The 19,550-nt window shown below is 51.2% G+C and overlaps 1 protein-coding gene across 2 annotated transcripts in view; it reads left to right on the plus strand.

Annotated features, from left to right (window-relative positions):
- Nucleotides 1-19,550, plus strand: part of EIF5B (eukaryotic translation initiation factor 5B) — a 60,762-nt gene that overhangs the window by 30,158 nt on the left and 11,054 nt on the right. For both annotated transcript variants that reach the window (XM_088454125.1, XM_088454126.1), the window contains 3 exons: nt 11,464-11,540; nt 12,050-12,214; nt 13,136-13,274. In XM_088454125.1, the coding sequence (XP_088310251.1) occupies nt 11,464-11,540; nt 12,050-12,214; nt 13,136-13,274 (381 nt within the window). The remainder of the gene's footprint in view (nt 1-11,463; nt 11,541-12,049; nt 12,215-13,135; nt 13,275-19,550) is intronic.

A 19,550-nucleotide genomic window follows, 5' to 3' on the forward strand; every position in this document is an offset into this window, starting at 1 on the left:
GCGTGCCGGGGGCGTGCCTCCCTGGCGGGGGCGTTCCCATGGGAACGCCTCCCGTCAGTAGCCGGCCCACTGACATCACTAGTGATGTCAGTGGGAGTGATTTTGGCTCTGGTAGAGCCAAAACCACTCCGGAGCTTGCGGTTGAAAACCTCAACCGCAGGCTCCGGCTCGCAGTTTCGATGGTCGCGATAGTCACGACCATCTAGGCCATCAAACTGCACGCTCGTATAGGCTGTGGGTGGTGACCCACAGCTATACGAGCGTCCAGGAGGACGCTCCATTTTTATGGAGGGCGGCCCTCATTCAGAGCGTACGCTCTGCTCAGAGCGTATGGCTCTGAATGAGGGCCTTTGTTCTCAATGTTCGACATGGTCTAGTATGGTCAATTTCACTCTTGGCCTCTGCAACGGGTCATTCTAAAGAGAGAGATTACGTCTTGCCCGAACCTCAAGGCACAGACTCTAATTCTTTGCCAGGAGGTACATCTCTCCCTACTGTGGTGGCTCCAGCGCTTACATCTGGACAAAGGGGCGTGGCCAAGTGAAAGGTGGCGTCTTCAATACGCATCCCCTTCCCGTCACTGTTGGGGGCGTGCCCGGCACTTATGGACATGCCGGGTTGCCCCCAAGCGCTGCTGTCGGTGTGAATGGATGCTGGGTGCATGCGCCTGGCACCCATTCACTGTCGGTGACCGCTACACTGCAGTTCTCCCCACCCGCGGGACACTGCGGCCCGCTGGTGGGTACTGCACCTGCCAGAGGTTTCAGAGGGGCGCCGCGCCGGAGGGAAGGGTGCATTTTACCCTTTAGAAATAGGACAGGGTGCGGCGCCCCGCTAAAACAGCCTAGCTGGAACGCTACCTAACCTTTTAGGGTCGTTGCAGGCGTTGAGAGAGCCAGCTTTACATCAACATCCTGAAACTTTGTGCCGACTACAGGGCTTTGTGTTAAGCACATCACCTACTTCTGGGACATTCTGTAAAGGTACAGTCGGACAATGCAACCGCGGTGGCCTACATCAACCACCAAGGCGGCACTCACAGTCAAGGAGCCATGCAGGAAGTCAGGCAAATTCTTCTTTGGGCGGAGCATCATCCGCACTCTTCATCCCTGGAGCTCAGAATTGGGAAGCGGGCTTCCTAAGTCGTCAGGACGTTCATGCAGGCGAGTGGGCACTTCAGCCTAATGTTTTCCAACTACTAGTCCGCCATTGGGGTCTGCCCGACATAGACATGATAGTGTCTTGTCATAATCATCAGATAAAGAAATACTGCTCCTGCACTAGGGATCCTGAAGCTCTTCTGGTAGATGCCCTGGCGGTTCCTTGGACCTTCCCTCTGATCTCGCATATTGCACTGCTCCCGGATGTACAAACTATTTTCCAGGGAGTTCTCCATGTACAGCCGCCGTTCGTGTCTCCTGTGGCTTTTTGGGACCTGTCTCTGGTTCTCAGAGCCCTCCAGTAGGCTCCCTTTGAGCTGTTACAGACGGCTGATTTCTACTTCAGGGTCCATAGGAGGTCCACAGGGTTGACCTTGGGGTATAGCTGGATCTGGATCCACGGGCACCACGCAGTTAAAGCTTTGCTGCTCCCAGGATGCACTTGGGTCCGTCCTCCTCTATACCCCGCCCCGGCCACAGGCACCTCAGTTTTAGTTGGTGCCCGGCCGGAGTCGGGTCACCCTGTCGCAGTGGGGCCTGTACTAGCCGGGCTCTGGGGACTCCCTTGACTGCTGCCGGACGCGACGGGGATCCGGTAAGCCGCGGGTCGCCGCGTGCGGCGGCCCGCGGATACTTTCTATTCAGTCAGAAGCCTCCGGTCTCTGGGGACAGACCGGAGGCGCTAGCGGCGGCGGCGGGCTCCCCCTCAATTGAGGAATACCCCGCGTGTCCGCTAGACCACCAGGGTATCAGGCTGGTAGCGGGACCGGCAACCCGGGGGTTAATTGCTAGCCAGGGGAGGCAGCCTTCCCTGTCTAGCGGCTCCTCCCCTCAGCTCAGCGCGCCTTTCAACTAGGAGTCTGGCGTCGCTGAGCTGCTCTTATCTCTCGGCCACTCCTCCTCTGAGGTCTCCGGCGGCCATCTTTACTGGCACTTCGCAGACTCCCAGGCGGTATCAAGTGGACCGGTCCCCCTGTGTACCTCTCCCCTGCTATAGGACAGTGTACACAGCGCTATAGCCCTCCCAGACACTGAATCTGGGCGGTTGATTGTAGCGGAAGGTGCAGTGAGTACTAACTTTTCTGCATTGTATGTGACTATTGCTAGTGCTGCCTGTCTGTGACTTATTCTCCTTGCTGTCAGCTTATAACTATCCCTTTCCTTCTCCTACGGCCCGGCAGGTGTGTGGGGGAAGGGCGTTTTTCTGAGACCCTCACTTATATAAAACACGTATTTGTGGGGTCAGTCACATACTGTTGGGTGCTACACAGTACCATATCTGGGCTGTTGTGTCGCATACTGGTGAGTGCGCGGGTGTTAAAACCGTAATTCCTCTGGTGATACCTATTTCTTGTGATTTACGGTATCATGTCTGATGAGGAGACTGAGCGCTCTGTGGCTCCTGTGCTATTTTCCTGCAGACGTTGTGCTGCTGGAGTTGATGGGGAGGACTTATCTCAGGATGGTCTGTGCGGGCGGTGCCAGCTGGTACCGGGCCCCTCCAACCCCCCTGTATCACAGGACCCTCCTTGGGCGATGTTTTCACAGGTGCTGGCGTCTATTGCGGACCGGTTATCTGTCCCATCAGCGGTCCCTTCTAGGGCGTTACCGCAGCCCACCATCCCCCATTCCCCGGGGGTTCCACAAATGTTGCGGTCTTCCCCCGGGGCCCAGACTGTGGGTCCTTACTCGGGACTGCCTGTGTATGTGCAGTCTTCCCCAGGGACGCGTCAGTCTGTAGTGCCTTTGCAGAGTTTTGCTCCGACGGCTCCTCCGCCTTGGGTGGATGTTCTATCCAGCTCCGTACAGAGTCTGGCGGCTTCATCCTCGGCGTTTCAGTCCATGTTGCAAGGTGATGTGCCACCAAGGGTGTCTAAACGTCCGGTTGTGAGTTCACTAGCTGCGCAGTTGTCGGACTCGGAAGTGTCCTCAGATGATGGAGAAATCCATGAGGACTCTGACTCTGATGTCATGGGGCAGGAGGTGGAAGCTAAGTCCTCCATTAATGTTCCAGCCTTAGTTAGGGCGGTGCGGGCTATCCTACATGTTGAGGATGATGCGCCGGCTCCTAGGTCGAAGTTTCCTAATTTTAAAAAGGCCAAGGTGACTTGAACTGTGTTCCCCCTGTCTGATCAATTATCGGATTATATGGCGGCGGCCTGGCAATTACCTAGTAAGAGGTTCCATCCACAGAAGAGGTTGGCGGCGAACTATCCTTTTCCTGAAGCTCATTGCAGGAAATGGGAAACTCCGCCGGCGGTGGATTCCCACATTACCCGCTTGATCAAAAGCGCGACGCTGCCATTGCCGTCTATCTCCTCTTTGAAGGATCCCACGGACAGGAAGGTGGAGACTTGTTTAAAGTCCATTTATTCTCTTTCCGGGGCGGTGGCTCGCCCGTCCATGGCTATCTCCTGGGTGGCTAAAGCCATTGAGGCATGGGCCAATGCCTTGGAGGATACCTTTCCTGATGAGGCTCCGGATATCCAGAGAGCGTTAGTGGGACAGATGCGGGATGCAGCTTCCTATATTGGGGAAGCGTCTTTGGATGCCAGCCTGCTCACTTCTAGGGTGTCGGCTGCAGCGGTGTCTGCTCGGCGCTCCCTGTGGCTGAGGTCCTGGAGGGCTGATGCAGATTCAAAAAAGGGTCTGGAGGCCTTGCCTTTTAATGGTGATTTACTATTTGGTCCGGATTTGGACAAAATAGTGGATACTTTGGCTAAGTCCAAGTCGGTTTTTCTCCCTTCGGCCTCTGCGCCGGCTAAAGTGAGGAGCTCTGCCTTTCGGTCCTTTCGGGTTCAGGGTAAGGCCAAGGGCCAGTCTTTCCCAAGACATTCGGCGACCAAGGCTGCACCCAAGCCCAAGAAGCAGGCATGGAGTGCTCGGCGCCCTTCTTCCAAGCAGGAGGATAAGCCTGCTGCCTGATGGGACGGGCCTCTCTCTGGGGGACCCCAGAGTGGGAGGCCGACTTCTCCAATTCGCCCAGTGTTGGCACAATACCACCACGGATGCCTGGGTTCGAGAAGTAGTCTCTCAGGGGTACGCCCTGTCTTTTCGGTTCAGGCCGCCCCACCAGTTTTTCTGTACGAGTCCTTATCTGGACAAGACCAAAGCTGGTCAGATTCAGGTAGCTATAGAATCCTTGCTACAAGCAGGGGTCATTGTTCCCGTTCCGCAGTCTCAGCGCGGGACGGGGTACTATTCTACTCTGTTTCTGGTACAGAAACCCAATGGTTCTCATCGCCCTATCCTGATTTTGAAGTCTCTGAACAGATACCTCAGAGTTCCCAGGTTCAGGATGGAAACGTTACGTTCCATCATTCTGGCGATGGAACCCGGGGATTATATGATCTCCCTCGATATCCAGGACGCCTATCTCCATGTGCCCATAGCACCGGCACATCAGCGGTATCTGAGGTTTGCTATCCTGAACCATCACTACCAATTTCGGGCGTTGCCTTTTGGCCTTTCCACGGCTCCGAGGGTGTTCACCAAGGTGATGGCGGTTATGGCTGCCCACCTTCGGGGTCAGGGTCTACGTCTGTTGCCGTACCTGGACGATCTTCTGCTGCTGGCGAGCTCCCCGGAGGTGCTTCTTTGACATCTCCACCTGACCATTGCTTGTCTTCAAGCACACGGGTGGTTGATAAACTGGAAGAAGTCCTCCCTGATTCCATCACAGCGGATGGTTCATTTGGGAGCCCTGCTGGATTCTCGTCAGCAACGGATTTTCCTGACTCCAGAGAAGGTCTCCTCCCTGCAGCTGCGGATACACAGTTGCCTGAGCAGTTGCCGCCTGTCGGTCCATTCAGCTATGAGAGTTCTGGGGTCCATGGTGTCGACTTTCGACATGGTGGAATTTGCCCAGTTCCATTCCCGGCCCCTGCAGGGGCTGATTCTATCGGAATGGAATGGGTTACCTCACCAGATCCGCTCTCAGATGCTGGTGTTGTCCCCGGAGGTTCGGCAGTCTTTGGCTTGGTGGCTTCAGACGGCGCATCTGGTCGAGGGGCGCCCCTATTGGATCCTGGACTGGGTCCTGCTCACAACGGATGCCAGTCTTCGGGGTTGGGGGGCAGTGACCGGCTCATTATCGCTTCAGGGTCGTTGGTCCGCGGAAGAAGCACTTCTCCCCATCAACATCCTGGAACTGCGGGCTGTGTACAGGGCCCTGCAGTCGTCCGGCCCCGCTCTTCACGGAAGGGCGGTTCAGGTGCAGTCCAACAACGCCACCACGGTGGCGTACATCAACCACCAAGGGGGAACTCGCAGTCGGGCAGCAATGTCGGAGGTGTCTCGCATTCTTGCTTGGGCGGAGTGTCACGCTCCAGCGATCTCGGCAGTCTTCATTCCCGGAGTCCTCAATTGGGAGGCGGACTTCCTCAGCCGTCACGACGTGCATCCCGGGGAATGGTCGCTTCACCCAGAGGTATTTCAGCTACTCGTGGACAGGTGGGGGCTGCCGGAGCTGGACTTGATGGCCTCCCGTCACAATCACAAGTTGCCCGTTTACGGGTCAAGGACAAGAGACGCAGGCGCCTGTCTGGTAGACGCTCTGTCGGTGAAATGGACATTTCACCTGGCGTATCTGTTTCCTCCGATATCCTTACTTCCTCGGGTTCTGCGGAAATTCAAGCAGGACGGCGGCACACTCGTGCTGGTGGCTCCGGCGTGGCCCAGACGTCCTTGGTACTCCGATCTGAGGTGCCTCTCCATCGACGCTCCGTACCTTCTTCCTCAGCGTCGGGACCTGTTGTCTCAAGGGCCCTGCCTTTACCCGGTTCTGGGTCGGCTGTCTTTGACGGCGTGGCTCTTGAGACAGCCGTCTTGAGGTCTAGGGGTTTCTCCAGTTCGGTGATTGGTACCATGCTTAGGGCACGCAAGCCTGCTTCCGCGCGGATTTACCACAGGGTGTGGCGCACTTATTTTCAGTGGTGTGAATCCAGAAACTATGATCCGCAGGTGTTTCGGGTTTCCAGAATCTTGGAATTTCTTTAATCTGGTTTGGACCTCGGCTTACGTCTGGCCTCTCTGAAGGTTCATGTGTCTGCTTTGTCCGTGTGGTTTCAGCGACGGATTGCTACACTGCCAGACGTTCACACCTTTTTCCAAGGTGTTCTCAGGATCCAGCCTCCCTTCGTGCCTCCGGTGGCTCCGTGGGACTTGGCGGTGGTGCTGCGGGTCTTGCAGGGTCCTCCTTTTGAGCCGCTTGAGTCGGTGGAGCTCAAGTGGCTGACGTTTAAGACCATTTTTCTCCTGGCAATTGCTTCTGCCAGGAGGGTTTCAGAATTGGGGGCGCTTTCCTGTCGCTCCCCTTTTCTGATTTTTCATCCGGACAGAGCGGTGCTCCGCACTCGTCCTGAGTTTTTGCCCAAAGTGGTCTCAAAGTTCCACATTAATCAGGAACTTGTTGTGCCAGCTTTTCAGTCACCTGATCTTTCCGCTGGTGAGGCTTCCTTAGATGTAGTCCGGGCACTTAGAATCTACGTGGACCGGACTGCTTCGGTTAGGAAGTCGGATTCTTTGTTTGTTCTCTTCGGTTTTCACAAGAGGGGTTGGCCTGCCAACAAGCAAACGTTAGCCCGTTGGCTTCGTTCAGTTATTTGTGAGGCTTATGCACAGGAGGGTTTACCTGTGCCAGCCTCTGTTAAGGCTCATTCCACTCGTTCTGTGGGTCCCTCTTGGGCTGCTAGACGTGACGCCTCCGCTGTTCAGCTGTGTAAGGCGGCTACTTGGTCTTCAGTTCAGACGTTTTTGAGGTTTTATGCGTTTGACACTTTCGCCTCTCAGGATGCATCCTTTGGGCGCCGGGTACTCCTTTCAGCACAGGAGCGTCCCCGCCCTTAGTTGAACTGCTTTGGGACATCCCCAAGGTCAACCCTGTGGACCCCCTATGGACCCTGAAGTAGAAAACAAGAGATATGGTAAGAACTTACCTTTGTTATCTCTGTTTCTACGAAGTCCATAGGGTCCACAGGGCGCCCGCCCTGACGCACCTGGCTTCAAATGGGCTGTGTGGCTGGTCACCGGTTTTCCGTCTCCCATTTCTGTGAGTATGGTTTCTTGTGTGTTCCAGTCTTCCTTCTCTCTGTTTAGTCTCCTCCTCCGGCCTTAGCTGCTTACCAACTGAGGTGCCTGTGGCCGGGGCGGGGTATAGAGGAGGACGGACCCAAGTGCATCCTGGGAGCAGCAAAGCTTTAACTGCGTGGTGCCCGTGGATCCAGATCCAGCTATATACCCCAAGGTCAACCCTGTGGACCCTATGGACTTCGTAGAAACAGAGATAACAAAGGTAAGTTCTTACCATATCTCTTGTTTTTTCATTGGCTCATGGAAAACTTTTTTTTATGTTGCTTACCTGTTAAGTCTCTCTTCGACTCCATAGGGGGCACAGGACACCCACCTTGACACACTTGACTGCCGGAGTGTGCTCCTTAGTGACCTGTCCGGCTGTAATTTCCATGGTTATATGGTTCTGTGTGTGTGCGCTGGGCTTCCTTCTTCTCTGCCTCGCTCCTGCCGTGGGCTTGCAAACTAAACTGAGTGGCTGGGGGCGGGGTATAGAGGAGAGGAGCCTGGGCTTGTGGGTAATTTTAATTGTTTGGTGCCCAGACTCTCCTCTCCAGTGTCATCCTTGTGCCCCCTATGGAGTCGAAGAAAGATACTTTCTCCTTTTTCACATAATGTGTTTTTTTTATAGACTTGATTGTACAAGATGACACATTCTAAAATGTGTTTTAAGATTGAAGTATAACATACTAAAGGGGCCTATCCATTACACGACTTTTTGAACAATCCGACCAAAACCAGGAGAGTTTGGTTGGTTGTTCACAAAGTCGTGTAATGAATAGCCGGCAAGGACCAGCGATGCGCGTGCACGCTGGGTCTTTGCTGACCCCGTCAATCTACGGAACATGCTGGTCAACCTGACGACGCTCGTCAGGTTGCTCATGTTCCGAAATAGGAGGTCAGGAACCTGCACTGATAGACTTTCAGTGAACGCCGTTCAGTGCTGGCACCGCACCCGGCGTTCACTGAAACACGGGTGGGCACGGGTCCTAAACTACTGCACCTTTTTAAAGACCCCCCATCCTGGGAAGCCACAAACTTAATTTTATACCGTCACAGCCTCCCTGATGGTTTAGTCTGGAAATGTTAGGGGGACACAAACGCAGACCGGAGTCTGCAGAGGCAGGACACTGAGGTCCAGCTGATTCCCCTCCAGTTGCAGTTGTCTTCTGGTAATGGACTGCACCTTCATCCTTGTGTCGCCACATTCCGCCAGTTTACTGCCAGGTAGTGCTGAGTTGCCATGGAGGCCTCTGGTTCCCTTCCCCAGTAGCTGCACTTTTTTGATGGATTAGCCCCTCAGGTAAACTATAAATGGAAATGACAGATGGGGGCAGCCAGCTTGGTTGGGGCAGTCGGGTCATACGGCTAGCTGCAGGTTGTTTGTCAGTGTCTCTGGGCTAGTCTTTGGCTAAGGAGGCCGCATAGCTCTGCTAATATTTCCATAGGTTGCAAAGGGGGTGTGGGGGTTTTCTTTTCTCTTAATGTTCTGTTAGCTACAACTTTTGTTACAGATAGGGGATCAGGTTCTGCATTAAGTTGTTCAGGCTTTCTCTTTAGCCATGCCAGTTGCTACTCTGGCGGAATCACAAACCAAATCTGACGGGGTGCCAGTTCTCATTCTAGGTATGGACCCTGGGTCACATCAGATGCCAGTTTATCTGGTAGGGGTGTGCTTACTTTGGGGCTGCAGTGTCAGGTTGAGGAAGAAGCTGCTCTACCAATCAATATTCTGGAACTAAAGGCAGTGTTCAATGTTTTTATTAAGACTCCGAACCTTACACCGGTGCTTCCACTCAAGATACAATTAGACAGTTTCACGACAGTGTCGTACTTCAACCACCAGGGTGGCACGAGAGGTTGTCTTGCAATATCCGAGAGATCCTGAATAATGATATGGGCAGAGAAGTTTTGTTCCAGTCATCTCTGTGGTATTTATTCCAGGAGTGGAAAATTGGGTGGTCGATCTTCTGAGATGCCACAGATTCACTCAGGAGACTGGGATCTCCATCAGGGGGTGTTCAATTTGATTGTAGAATGCTGGGGTTTCCAGAGATAGATCTGATGGCCTCCAGTTTAAACAAAAAGATTACCCCTTATGGAGCAAGATCCAGAAATCCTCAGGCAACCTTACTGGACACCCTGATTGCTCCTTGGACGTTTCAGCTGGCTTATCTTTTTCCACCAATTCCTATGTTGTTGAAGGTCCTCCAGCAGAGTAGGAGATAGAGGGCGCACATGCTTCTTGTGGCCCCAGATTGACTGATAAGGGCATGATATGCCAATTTGTTGTCCATGCTGGTGGATTCCCCTTGGCACCTTCCTGTCAAGGAATATCTGCTCAATTTTATATGGACTCACAGGATCATTCATCATTGTAAATTATGTGGTTTACATACTCGCAATTGAGTTAATCCAATTAATTTTAGATACATATATGTATAGATGCATGTTTTATTATTTTACATTTTGTGATTTATTACTCATGTATTTATTAAATAGATTATCATTCAGTGTAACCAGCGCTGCATTGTGGTGGTAATGTTTCCACTTAGTTGGACACATTTCTGACGTTTGTTATTGGGACTCAACCTCCCTAAGTTCTGCCATTTCTTCCATGGTATCTGAATCTGGTTTGGAGGTGTTGAGTTTTTATATCAATCAGGGAATTGTTTTGCCTGCACTTCGACAGTCAAATTCAGTGTTCTCCCCAGAAAATTTTTCCAGCCGGGTGGCATCAAAAAGTAGCAGAGTGGGACCTTCGCAATAATAAAATGTTTTAAATCCTGACCTTGTAATGATTTTAAACTTGATATAACAATGTATATATTAATTCTCCTCTTCTTCTTAGAGGCCCCACTTGCTGGCACCAAAGAAATTATTATTCATACAACCCTCAGATACTGTCCCCACATGCAGGCTACACATTATATATTTTTTTTATTCAGCTCCACAGATACTTGCAGGCTCCCAAATACTGTCCCCACAGATATTTCTTTTTTCAGCTCCAACACAGAGAGTGGGCACAGGTCTACTCTCTCTAATCAGCTCAGGCAACTGTTCCCGTCTGAACAGTGCGCCTGTGCTTTTATACAGGAAAAGGGTGCCCTGCAGTCTGACATTGCACTGTGATGGACAACCTCCCCCACCCCGCCCCCCCCTGCACGGCAACTTCCCCCCTTCCCAATTCAGCGTCCCCTGCCCGGTACCCTCCCTTCTGCCCCAATGCTCCAAGTCTTGAAAACCTCACTAACGTCAACATGTGACGTCGGTGTCACATCTGGCACCCCTGTCCGTGGCAACAGGGACACATTAAGGGTGACCGGGCGACAGGAGACGTTGCGCATTGGGTCAGGGAATGCGAAGTGCAGGGTGGTAGCGGATTTTTGCCGGGAGTTGCGCCCGGAACATAGAGCCTGGGGACAACACTGAAATTCTTCAGAGGGTAATTCTTCTCTCCATCTCTTGAATGTGGTCAGGGCATTGGGCATTTATGTGGAGCAGGCCTCTTCTGTTCGAAAGATAGTCTTAGTTTTGTTTGAAGCTGGATGGCTTCTAAGCAGTCCAGTGCACGGTGGATTAGATCTACTATTATACAGGCTTATTTGTCTGTGGTACGGCCAGTTCCAGAGCTCATTGTACGAGGACAGTGCGGCAAGGTGCCTTGTTTGAGCAGTTCTGCAGGACCGCTACCTGGAACTCAGTGCACACCTTTACAAAATGTTTAGTTTCCAAAGTTTTAGCTTTTAAAGATACCAGTTATAAAGGCAATGTTTTGCGCACGGTTATACCTGAGTGTACCCCTCCCTCTTGTGTTTGCTTTGGAAACTCCCATTGTTTCTAGTGTCCCCCAGATATGACAAATTAAGAAACAAGATTTTATACTGGACTCCCTCTCTCCATCAGGCTATGGAAGGGTAAAAATGGAGTTGCTGGTGAGGATGGGAGGGTTTAAGAGGGAGGGGGGGGGGGGTGAGTTTCTTGATTTTACGTTGAGTATAAAATCTGGTGCTTTTCATGTGTTAATTGATGCATCAAAAATCTAAAAAGAAAAGCTGGTAAGGAATGAGCAATTCCCTGCCCTGGCATTCCTATCCCTCTGCACAAACAAATAGCTGCCAGAATGATTCAGTAAGTTATTCCTGTAAGCCATGCAGTTTGGTGAGGAGAGCCTTACATTGTCAAGTCGGTGCTTTTAATCATCATATATATAATGTGATGTTTTCCCTTACAGTATGCTGGAATTAATATAGGACCTGTGCACAAAAAAGATGTGATGAAATCCTCTGTGATGTTGGAACATGATCCTCAGTGAGTCCTTTTTATTATACTTTGTTCTGTATTACTAGATTGCATGAAACGCTGCTGGTAGTCCATTATGCTAGTGCCCAGGTATGAACCGTACAGATCATAGGACCAGTGATTGCCTGTCGTGTATAGTCCACCAAAAGAAAGTTACTTCCTAGAGCAGTGTTTCCCAATCTCATTTCTCAGGGAGCGCTAACAGTGCATGTTTTCCAGGTCTCCTCACAGAATCACAAGTGAATAAGCAACTAGGAATAATAGAAACCAGCTCTGTTGGTGCTCCCTGAGGAATGAGTTTGGGAATCACTGTCCTAGAGAATGTTTTGCTCTGTATATGTTCTAACCTTTTTCTGGTCTGTACTTGGTGAGAGAGGTAATATCATGTGGTCATTAAGATTATCATTCTAATACTTTATTACATAAGGTTCGATAACCATAGTAAATACGGGGAGCACTTATTTTTGTACATGTAGCATAAACCAACATTTATGTGTCTCTCCCTGTTCCCTTGCTAGGTATGCTGTGATTTTAGCTTTTGATGTGAGAATCGAAAGAGAAGCTCAGGAAATGGCGGATAGTTTAGGCGTTCGGGTTTTTAGTGCTGAAATCATATACCACTTGTTTGATGCCTTTACAAAATACAGACAGGATTACAAGAAACAGAAGCAAGAAGAGTTCAAGTAAGTGATGAGTATTTCAGTCTAGTGCCCCCATATCTAAAAGCAATGCATTATTATGGTCACTTCTATACTGTCTAGTATCTGTCTGTCCTAATACCACTGCAGGTAGAAGGAGTCCTGCAGTGTAGTACTCCCTCTCTCCCTTCATGTTTTCTGTCTGTACATGGGTATGGGTGACTGGGAAATTTATGCATATTGGTGGGTTTGCCCCAAAGTCTGTTTTCTGGCATGAGATTAAGGCCTTCATTCAGAGGCGGCCGTACGGTCTACGACCGCACGGCCGCCTCGATGTTTGTCAAGTGCGCATGCGCACGAGGGAGCCGGCTCCTTCGTGCGCATGCGTGAGACCCGCTACGACCGACAGCGCCGGTCGTAGCGGGTCTCTTTCCAAAGGGGGCGAGCTGTCGATGTTGATTGACAGCTCGCCCCGTTTGGAAGGCGGGCCGGGGGGTTGGCAGCCCAAACGGAGGCGTTCCCATGGGAATGCCTACCGTTTGGGGGAGGCCCCACTGACAGTGGAGAGCTTCCGGCTCAGAGAGAGCCAGAAGCTCTCCGGGGCTTACGACAACTGAAACCCTACCCTAGGGTCTCGTCGTAAGCCCCGATGGTCGCGATGGTCTCTGACCATCGCGACCATCACCCTAGCGGTAGTTAGAGCTGTGGGTGTAAACCCACAGCCTAACGACCGAAACAGAGGCGGGCGGTCAGGATGCAAGCGGCCGCCCAGTTTCTGAGCGACCGCTTGCATCCTCCGACCGCCTCTGAATGAGGCTCTAAGAGCTTAATAGAGAAGATGCTGGACTGGAACATTCAAGCAGATCCTTGTTCTTTTCACTTGTGCCTACTACATACTGTATATAAATCATTTGAGGTTGTAATGTAAGGGAATAACATATTTTTTTCCTTTCTTTGCTATTCTAGGCACATAGCTGTATTTCCATGTAAAATTAGAATCCTCCCTCAGTTTATCTTTAATTCTCGGGATCCCATTGTCATGGGAGTGGTTGTGGAAGCGGGTCAAGTCAAACAGGGAACTCCACTATGTGTCCCGACTAAGAATGTAAGTACCCTGCTCAATCTTCCATGTACTATTGCATGATTGCTCTGTGTGATTCTCTATATAGGCTTTTATACAGTTCTCTTGTTCTGCTTGTAGCCCTTGCGCTTACTAAAAACTGATTCATTAAAGCCTATAGCAGTGGCACTGAATGGGTTAGGTTGATGCCTGTATCATGCTGAGTAGACCATTGCTTTAAAGCATACATTTGCAGGCACTTTCCTCCATAGCATTCCAGTAACCAAAGTCTGAAACCCCTGAGTGCTGGGAGGCACCTCGCTAACGTGTAGGTAGTGATCAGGTGTCCTCGTGGACACTTGCAGCTTACATGCATGTGATTGCTATTCCCTTGCGTAACAATGCAGCATTGATAATGTGATCACCAATCTTTACTGTATGAGAGATGATCTGATTTTGTAAGACAGATCACATTTGACGGAGCACCCTCATGTCAGAACAGTCTGCATGCTTTTGTTTTAGCTACATCCAAGTCTATGGTGTGCTCTATGATAGCACATACTTTTTTATTTTTTATTTAGGGTTTTAGGCACTTAACACTTTATTATAGATATTTGTTAAACTATAGTGGTAATTAAATGTGGCTTTTTTGTTACTTACTCTCAATCAGGCTGGGGGACACTGGACCATGGGGTTGTAGATTGGGACTGCAGGAGCTGGCACTTAAAAAAAAAAACCCTGAACCTGTAGCTTTAGAACCTAAGCTCCTCCCCCTGCAACCCCAGTATGCCAGTACATCTTTAAAACAGCCTGATAAGGAGAAGCAGTAATCCCATTGAAACTGTTGGAACAAGATGACAAAACAGTAGGGAAAAAAAATCCGTCAAGAACAAACAACCGCACAACTGAGGGGGAGATCCCAGTGTCCACCAGCCTGATTCAGAGAAAAGGTCAGTAACCAAAAATCCCCTTTTCTCTAGTAGCAAGGCTGAGGAACACTGGATTAGGGTACTGTAGGACGGGGCTGGAGCTGGCACTTAATGAAATGTAGCTTTAAATCCTAAAATCCTCCCCCGGCTATCCAACAATTCCATTGTTCTTTAAGTGCCTGCGGAGTAGGGCAGTTGTAGGAGGGCTGCTACGCAGCTCTTTATTGTAGCGTAGTTTTTTTTCTATTTTTCTTTGTAATATTATGTTTATTCCTAGTTAGGATTGTCTGTGCACTGCTTGTAGCAGCACTTGGTAGAAGTGCAGCGGCGGCGTGCAAGGGGGGGAGGGTGCGGGTGCTCGGCTGGGACCCCCTCAAAGCACCCCATTGAAATTGCTTGGGCCAGGGGGCTGGCGCACACTGTCACCCTTTTAGAGGGTGCTAGCTGCTTGTGCGGTACCGAATGGCAGACACCATTTTGGCGGGTTTTCTTTGGCAGCGGCTCCCCTTACGCAAATGCAGGAGGAACGCGCATGCCTCAGACTGCCTGGATCATCCGGGCTGGACCGGAGTTTTCCATCACGTGGTGAAGTACTCGGTGTCCCGGGAGAGTGAAGATTGGAGGGGGCGGAGCGTCCAGTGTGCCTCCCCCCCTCCGGCAGTGGCAAGGTCAGCGGGGACAGCAGGGGATGCCTAGATGAGTCATGCATCTGCCAGGACTGTTGCATTCACCTGCTCGTACCCTTGTTTCTGTATTAAGCTGCCTGTGTAACCCTGTTTTAATTTACGAACAACTGGGAACCTGTTTTAATTACCACCTGTTAATTGGGTTTAGGTGAAACTGCTGTCAGATGTTACAGAAGCAAACTGACAAAATGCTTTGCTTCTTGACCTTTTGTCTAAGATCAAGTGTAGTATCAGTTTAATATCTGATATGCCCCCTCTCTGAATCGTCACAGATTTATATACCCCTCTATGTCCATATAGATGGTGACTAATGGTGTTGGACAGTAGCTGATAAAGTTAGGGTACGTCTACTGAAGAGGATCTATCCGCTACCCTGACAACACGGATGGTGTGATGGTTGCCTTGCTGCACTGCGGCATGGGTTTGATTCCCACTACAGCCCTAACAGTGTGGAGTTTGTATGCAGGTTTTTGTATTATTTTGGCCGCTGCTTGCTCCCATGTGTGGGGTAACGAGCAGTTGTCCTAGGGGGCCTTGTGTGTATAGGACCAGGTGACGCGTAGGCATCTGGGGTGCTGCGTCCATCAGGGTAGGACCTGCGTGGGCTGGGGCTCTCAGCAGGTTGGTGTACACTCCCTAGTGCAGCTGGTGGCGCTTCACAGGGAGACCAAGTTCAGGCTTGAGTATTCCCTCATCTCTTGCACAGGCTTTGTTCCCAGTTAAGTTCCCAGCCAAGGTATGTCCCACTCTGGTTCTGTGTTTTGCAGCATCAGCAACTTACGTTGTGCGAGGCGCAGGTGGAGGGCCCCATTAGCAGTTTCACAAACGAAAGATCTTGCGCAGACTTGCTCTGTCCCGAAGGAATAGGCCCTGCTGTCTTTACTGCCTCATTGGTGCTGCGCACCACTCTGTTGACTCTTTTAGTTATGGAATCCCAAGCTGTTGTGCTGCGTCTGTCCAAGCGTTGGCGACGGAAAGTCATTACTTTCCCTTCGGCAAATCTCCAGTTTCATCAGGGAGGGGAGGCTTAGGAAACGCTGGTTTCGAAGAGCTCTGTTCCTTACACCGTTGTTTCCAGTGGATTGAGTATCCAAAGGAAAGCACCTCCCACTGTAGTCGCTACGGTTGGCGTTTAGACCACCACACACCCCCCTTCCTGGTCGGGGGGCTCAGCATCCAATCGGGATCCGCCAGCTAAACATTTGAGAGTGGTCTCCAGTCTGGTTTGATAGGCTCTGGGGTCGTTATCCGGCCTTGGCGAGCCTTGCAGGGCTGACGTGAGCACTACTACTGCCAACTTTGTTGTGGGACTTCATAGTGATTCACTCTGGGATTCCCTTCTACATTGGCAGGACATGCACCGCAAGCACTGTGTGGGGAAGGCCAGGCAAGACTGGGCACAGGCAGCTTCCGAGTTGTCAGCTACGACCGCTTTGACTTAAAGGGCCCTTTGGCTCTACTCTTCCCATATGCGTTCTTTGCCGGTTTGTTCCTTACACTATCAACTGTTTAGTAAGGACTTTCTCTGTCAGTCGCTGTCCCCAAAGGTGGGGTCTGCATTGCCATAGGGTGGTGCAGCCTTGGACGGTCAGTCTGACATGAGCTACTTCTTCCCCAGCAGGGGTTAACTTCTAGTAACACACTCTGTTATGGAGGCAGAATTTCTAGGACCCATCTCTGACGAAATCGCCAGGTGCGAAGAAACGCATTAGAGGTCCTACTACACCCACTGCTTTTAGCCTTAGTGACCTATCTACGAGGTAGCACTATAGGATTGCAGCCCTCCACTTCACGGAGTACTCCACAGCTCTCTGAGTCCATTACCCCAGCCGGTTCCTGTTAGCATGAGCCTGGAGCCGAATAGAGACGCCTGGAATAAAAGGATTTCCCAAACACACATGGGACATACATACCTGCAGCGGTCACGACCGGCCAGTGTGGTACGCTTGCAGACGTGGCAAGGAAAGACGCCACACAGCCAGACTGACTCCCGCTCACGGACCCTGCTCCTAACCACACAGGTGACGGCATAAAGGAGAGTATCTCTCAACTTGACCGACTGGTGAGTGTTTACTGTGGTAACATGGAAGCCTATGCTGAATGATTTGTTTAAACAATTGGTATTATGTAACTGTCAATTTTCAGCCGTGGAGGGGTTGTGTCCCCCTCTCTCTGTTTTCAAATAATAGGAGGTCAGAGACATTTACTAATTAGAGATTTTTGTGACTGATATCAAGTATCGATCTCCAGGGGACAGCTATCTCAAATAATCATTGAACTGTAAAGCTGGGCATCCACTATACAATTTTCTGTCAGATATCTGTCCAATCTGGCTGGTTGGAATGAAAACCTGGTAATGTATGGGAGCAAATGACAAATGTCCATTTGCTCACAAACACTGGAAAATAGCCAAAAATGGTTGTTCAGACAATTTGGTTAGAACACACAAATTTAACCAATTTGAACAATTTTTTTTGTCCTTTTTTCAGTGTTTAAAACCATGTGATCGACTGTCATTTGCTCCCACACATTACCAGGTTTCATTCCAACCAGCCAGATTGGAAAGATATCTGATAGAAAATTGAATAGTGGATGCCCTGCTTTACAAAAAGAAATGTATTTATAGTAACAACAAGTACCATACTTTGTTGCTAATTTGTCCTCACTAAGATTTTCTTGTTTTTCATTGTGGTTTTTTTATTCATGAAATGTTTTATATTTATATTGGGTGCGATTGATCTTAAATTTCTACTTCAGGGTCCATAGGGTATCCACAGGATACCTTGGGGTATAGGTGTGACGTCAGTCGCAGGGCACCAAAGAACCAGAACGCCGGTACTGATCCGGGGATGCTGGTGGGCATCTGGGGTCACAGCTAGCGGTGACCCCAGATGTTCCGGACCATGGCCGGATTCAAGGGGGACAGAGGTAAGCAGCGGGGTCCCGCGGTGGGTCCCCGCTGATCACATGGTCCTAAGTCCCCAGGCAGGGGGCTCCCTGGGGACTGGCTGCAGCGTGGAGCCAGGCGACCAACCTGCGCTTCCACTACCCCCTGGGACAGCGGACCGCAGCAGAGCGGTAGCGCTGCGGCGTCCCATTGGTTAAATGCATGCCAGGGGAGCGCGCCTTCCCTGTCTCACAGCCGGCGCCTCCCCCGCTGCATACAGCCCTCTCTGCACTGTGCTGACTTGCCCTGTGTCAGCGCTCCTCCCCCAGGCCAGCCTTCTCTCTGCTCCTCGGCGGCCATCTTTTCAGAAGCATGGTGAATGCTGCTGGAAGAGTGCATTGGAAGCATCGTGGTCTGGGTCCCCCCGCATACCTCTCCTCCGCTGTGGTCAGGTCAGTGTATGCAGCGCTGTGTCCTACCAGGCCCTGTGTCTGTGTAGTTGAGTGATCAGCGCTGTTAGTGCAGGAATTGATTTTCTTTGCATTGTATGTGACTGCTAGCGCTGCTGCCTGTAACTTTTCTTCACAAGACTGTCAGCTTTATTACTGTCCCTGTTCTTTCTGCTAAGCCCTTGCGGTGCGGTGCTGCAGGGTGGTCTCTCGCCTATTTAATATATAATTGGTGAGAGGGGTCACATACGTGGTGCCATCATGTCTGAAAGTGATTTTCCCCTCCGGCTACAGTGTACCACGTGTAAAGTACCATTAGCGGAGGGGGAGGGTAGCGCGGAGGGCCTTTGCCGGCAGTGTTTGTCCATGGCGCGGCCTCTTACGGTTACAGCACCGGTACAGGAGCCGCCCTGGGCTTGTCTCGCTCAGGCGCTAACAGCTTTAGTGGGCCAGTTAGCTCCGCAGCCCGCGTTTACTCCGATGGGTTTGTCCCAGCAGTCTGTGGTGTCGTCACCCATGCAGGGTTTCCCACGACAATTGGTGGTACCCCACAGTCTCCCTATTTCCCCGCTCCCGGTTTCTCAGGAACCAGCGTGGGTTAACTCCCTGACGAGTTCTGTACAGCACTTGTCGGATGTGTTGCAAGGGGAGTCTGTGATGCGGCCTCATAAACGGCCGGTGGCGTCTCTGTCCGCTCCTTATGCGGATGACGAAGGGACGTCTGATGATGGGGAGATTCTGGATCCTTACGATCAGGAACCTCTCCATACTAAGGACGCTGATGCTAAGTCCAAAGTATATATTCCTGGACTTATTCGGGCGGTCCGCACAGCCTTGGTGATTGAGGACGAAGTTCCCCCAGCGGCTAAGTCTAAGTATGCCTTTTTCAAAGACGTGAAGGGCGATGCCACAGTCTTTCCTCTTTCGGGTCAGTTGGTGGACCATTTAGAGGAGGCGTGGAAACAGCCTGGCAAAAGATACCAGCCGCAGCGACGCCTGGCGGTGGCTTATCCATTCGCGGATAATTATTTTGCTAAGTGGGAATCCCCTCCACAGGTGGATTCTCACGTGACCCGTCTTGTCCGTAGTGCCACATTGCCGATGCCATCCATGTCCTCCCTTAAGGATGCTACGGACCGCAAGGTGGAGATCTGCCTGAAGTCCGCTTATTCCCTTGCAGGGGGGGCAGCACGGCCGGCTATGGCCATTTGCTGGGTTGCCAGAGCGATGGAGCGCTGGGCGGATTCATTAGAGGCTTCTTTTGATTCAGACTGTCCGGCCGAACAGGCGGAGTTGATTGGCAATCTCCGTGATTCGGCCACCTACATCAACGAGGCGGCTCTAGACATTAGTACTCTGGTGTCTAGAAT

This window comes from Taudactylus pleione, unplaced genomic scaffold, assembly GCF_031769625.1.
Source record: "Taudactylus pleione unplaced genomic scaffold, aTauple2 ptg000609l, whole genome shotgun sequence".
NCBI lineage: Eukaryota > Metazoa > Chordata > Amphibia > Anura > Myobatrachidae > Taudactylus > Taudactylus pleione.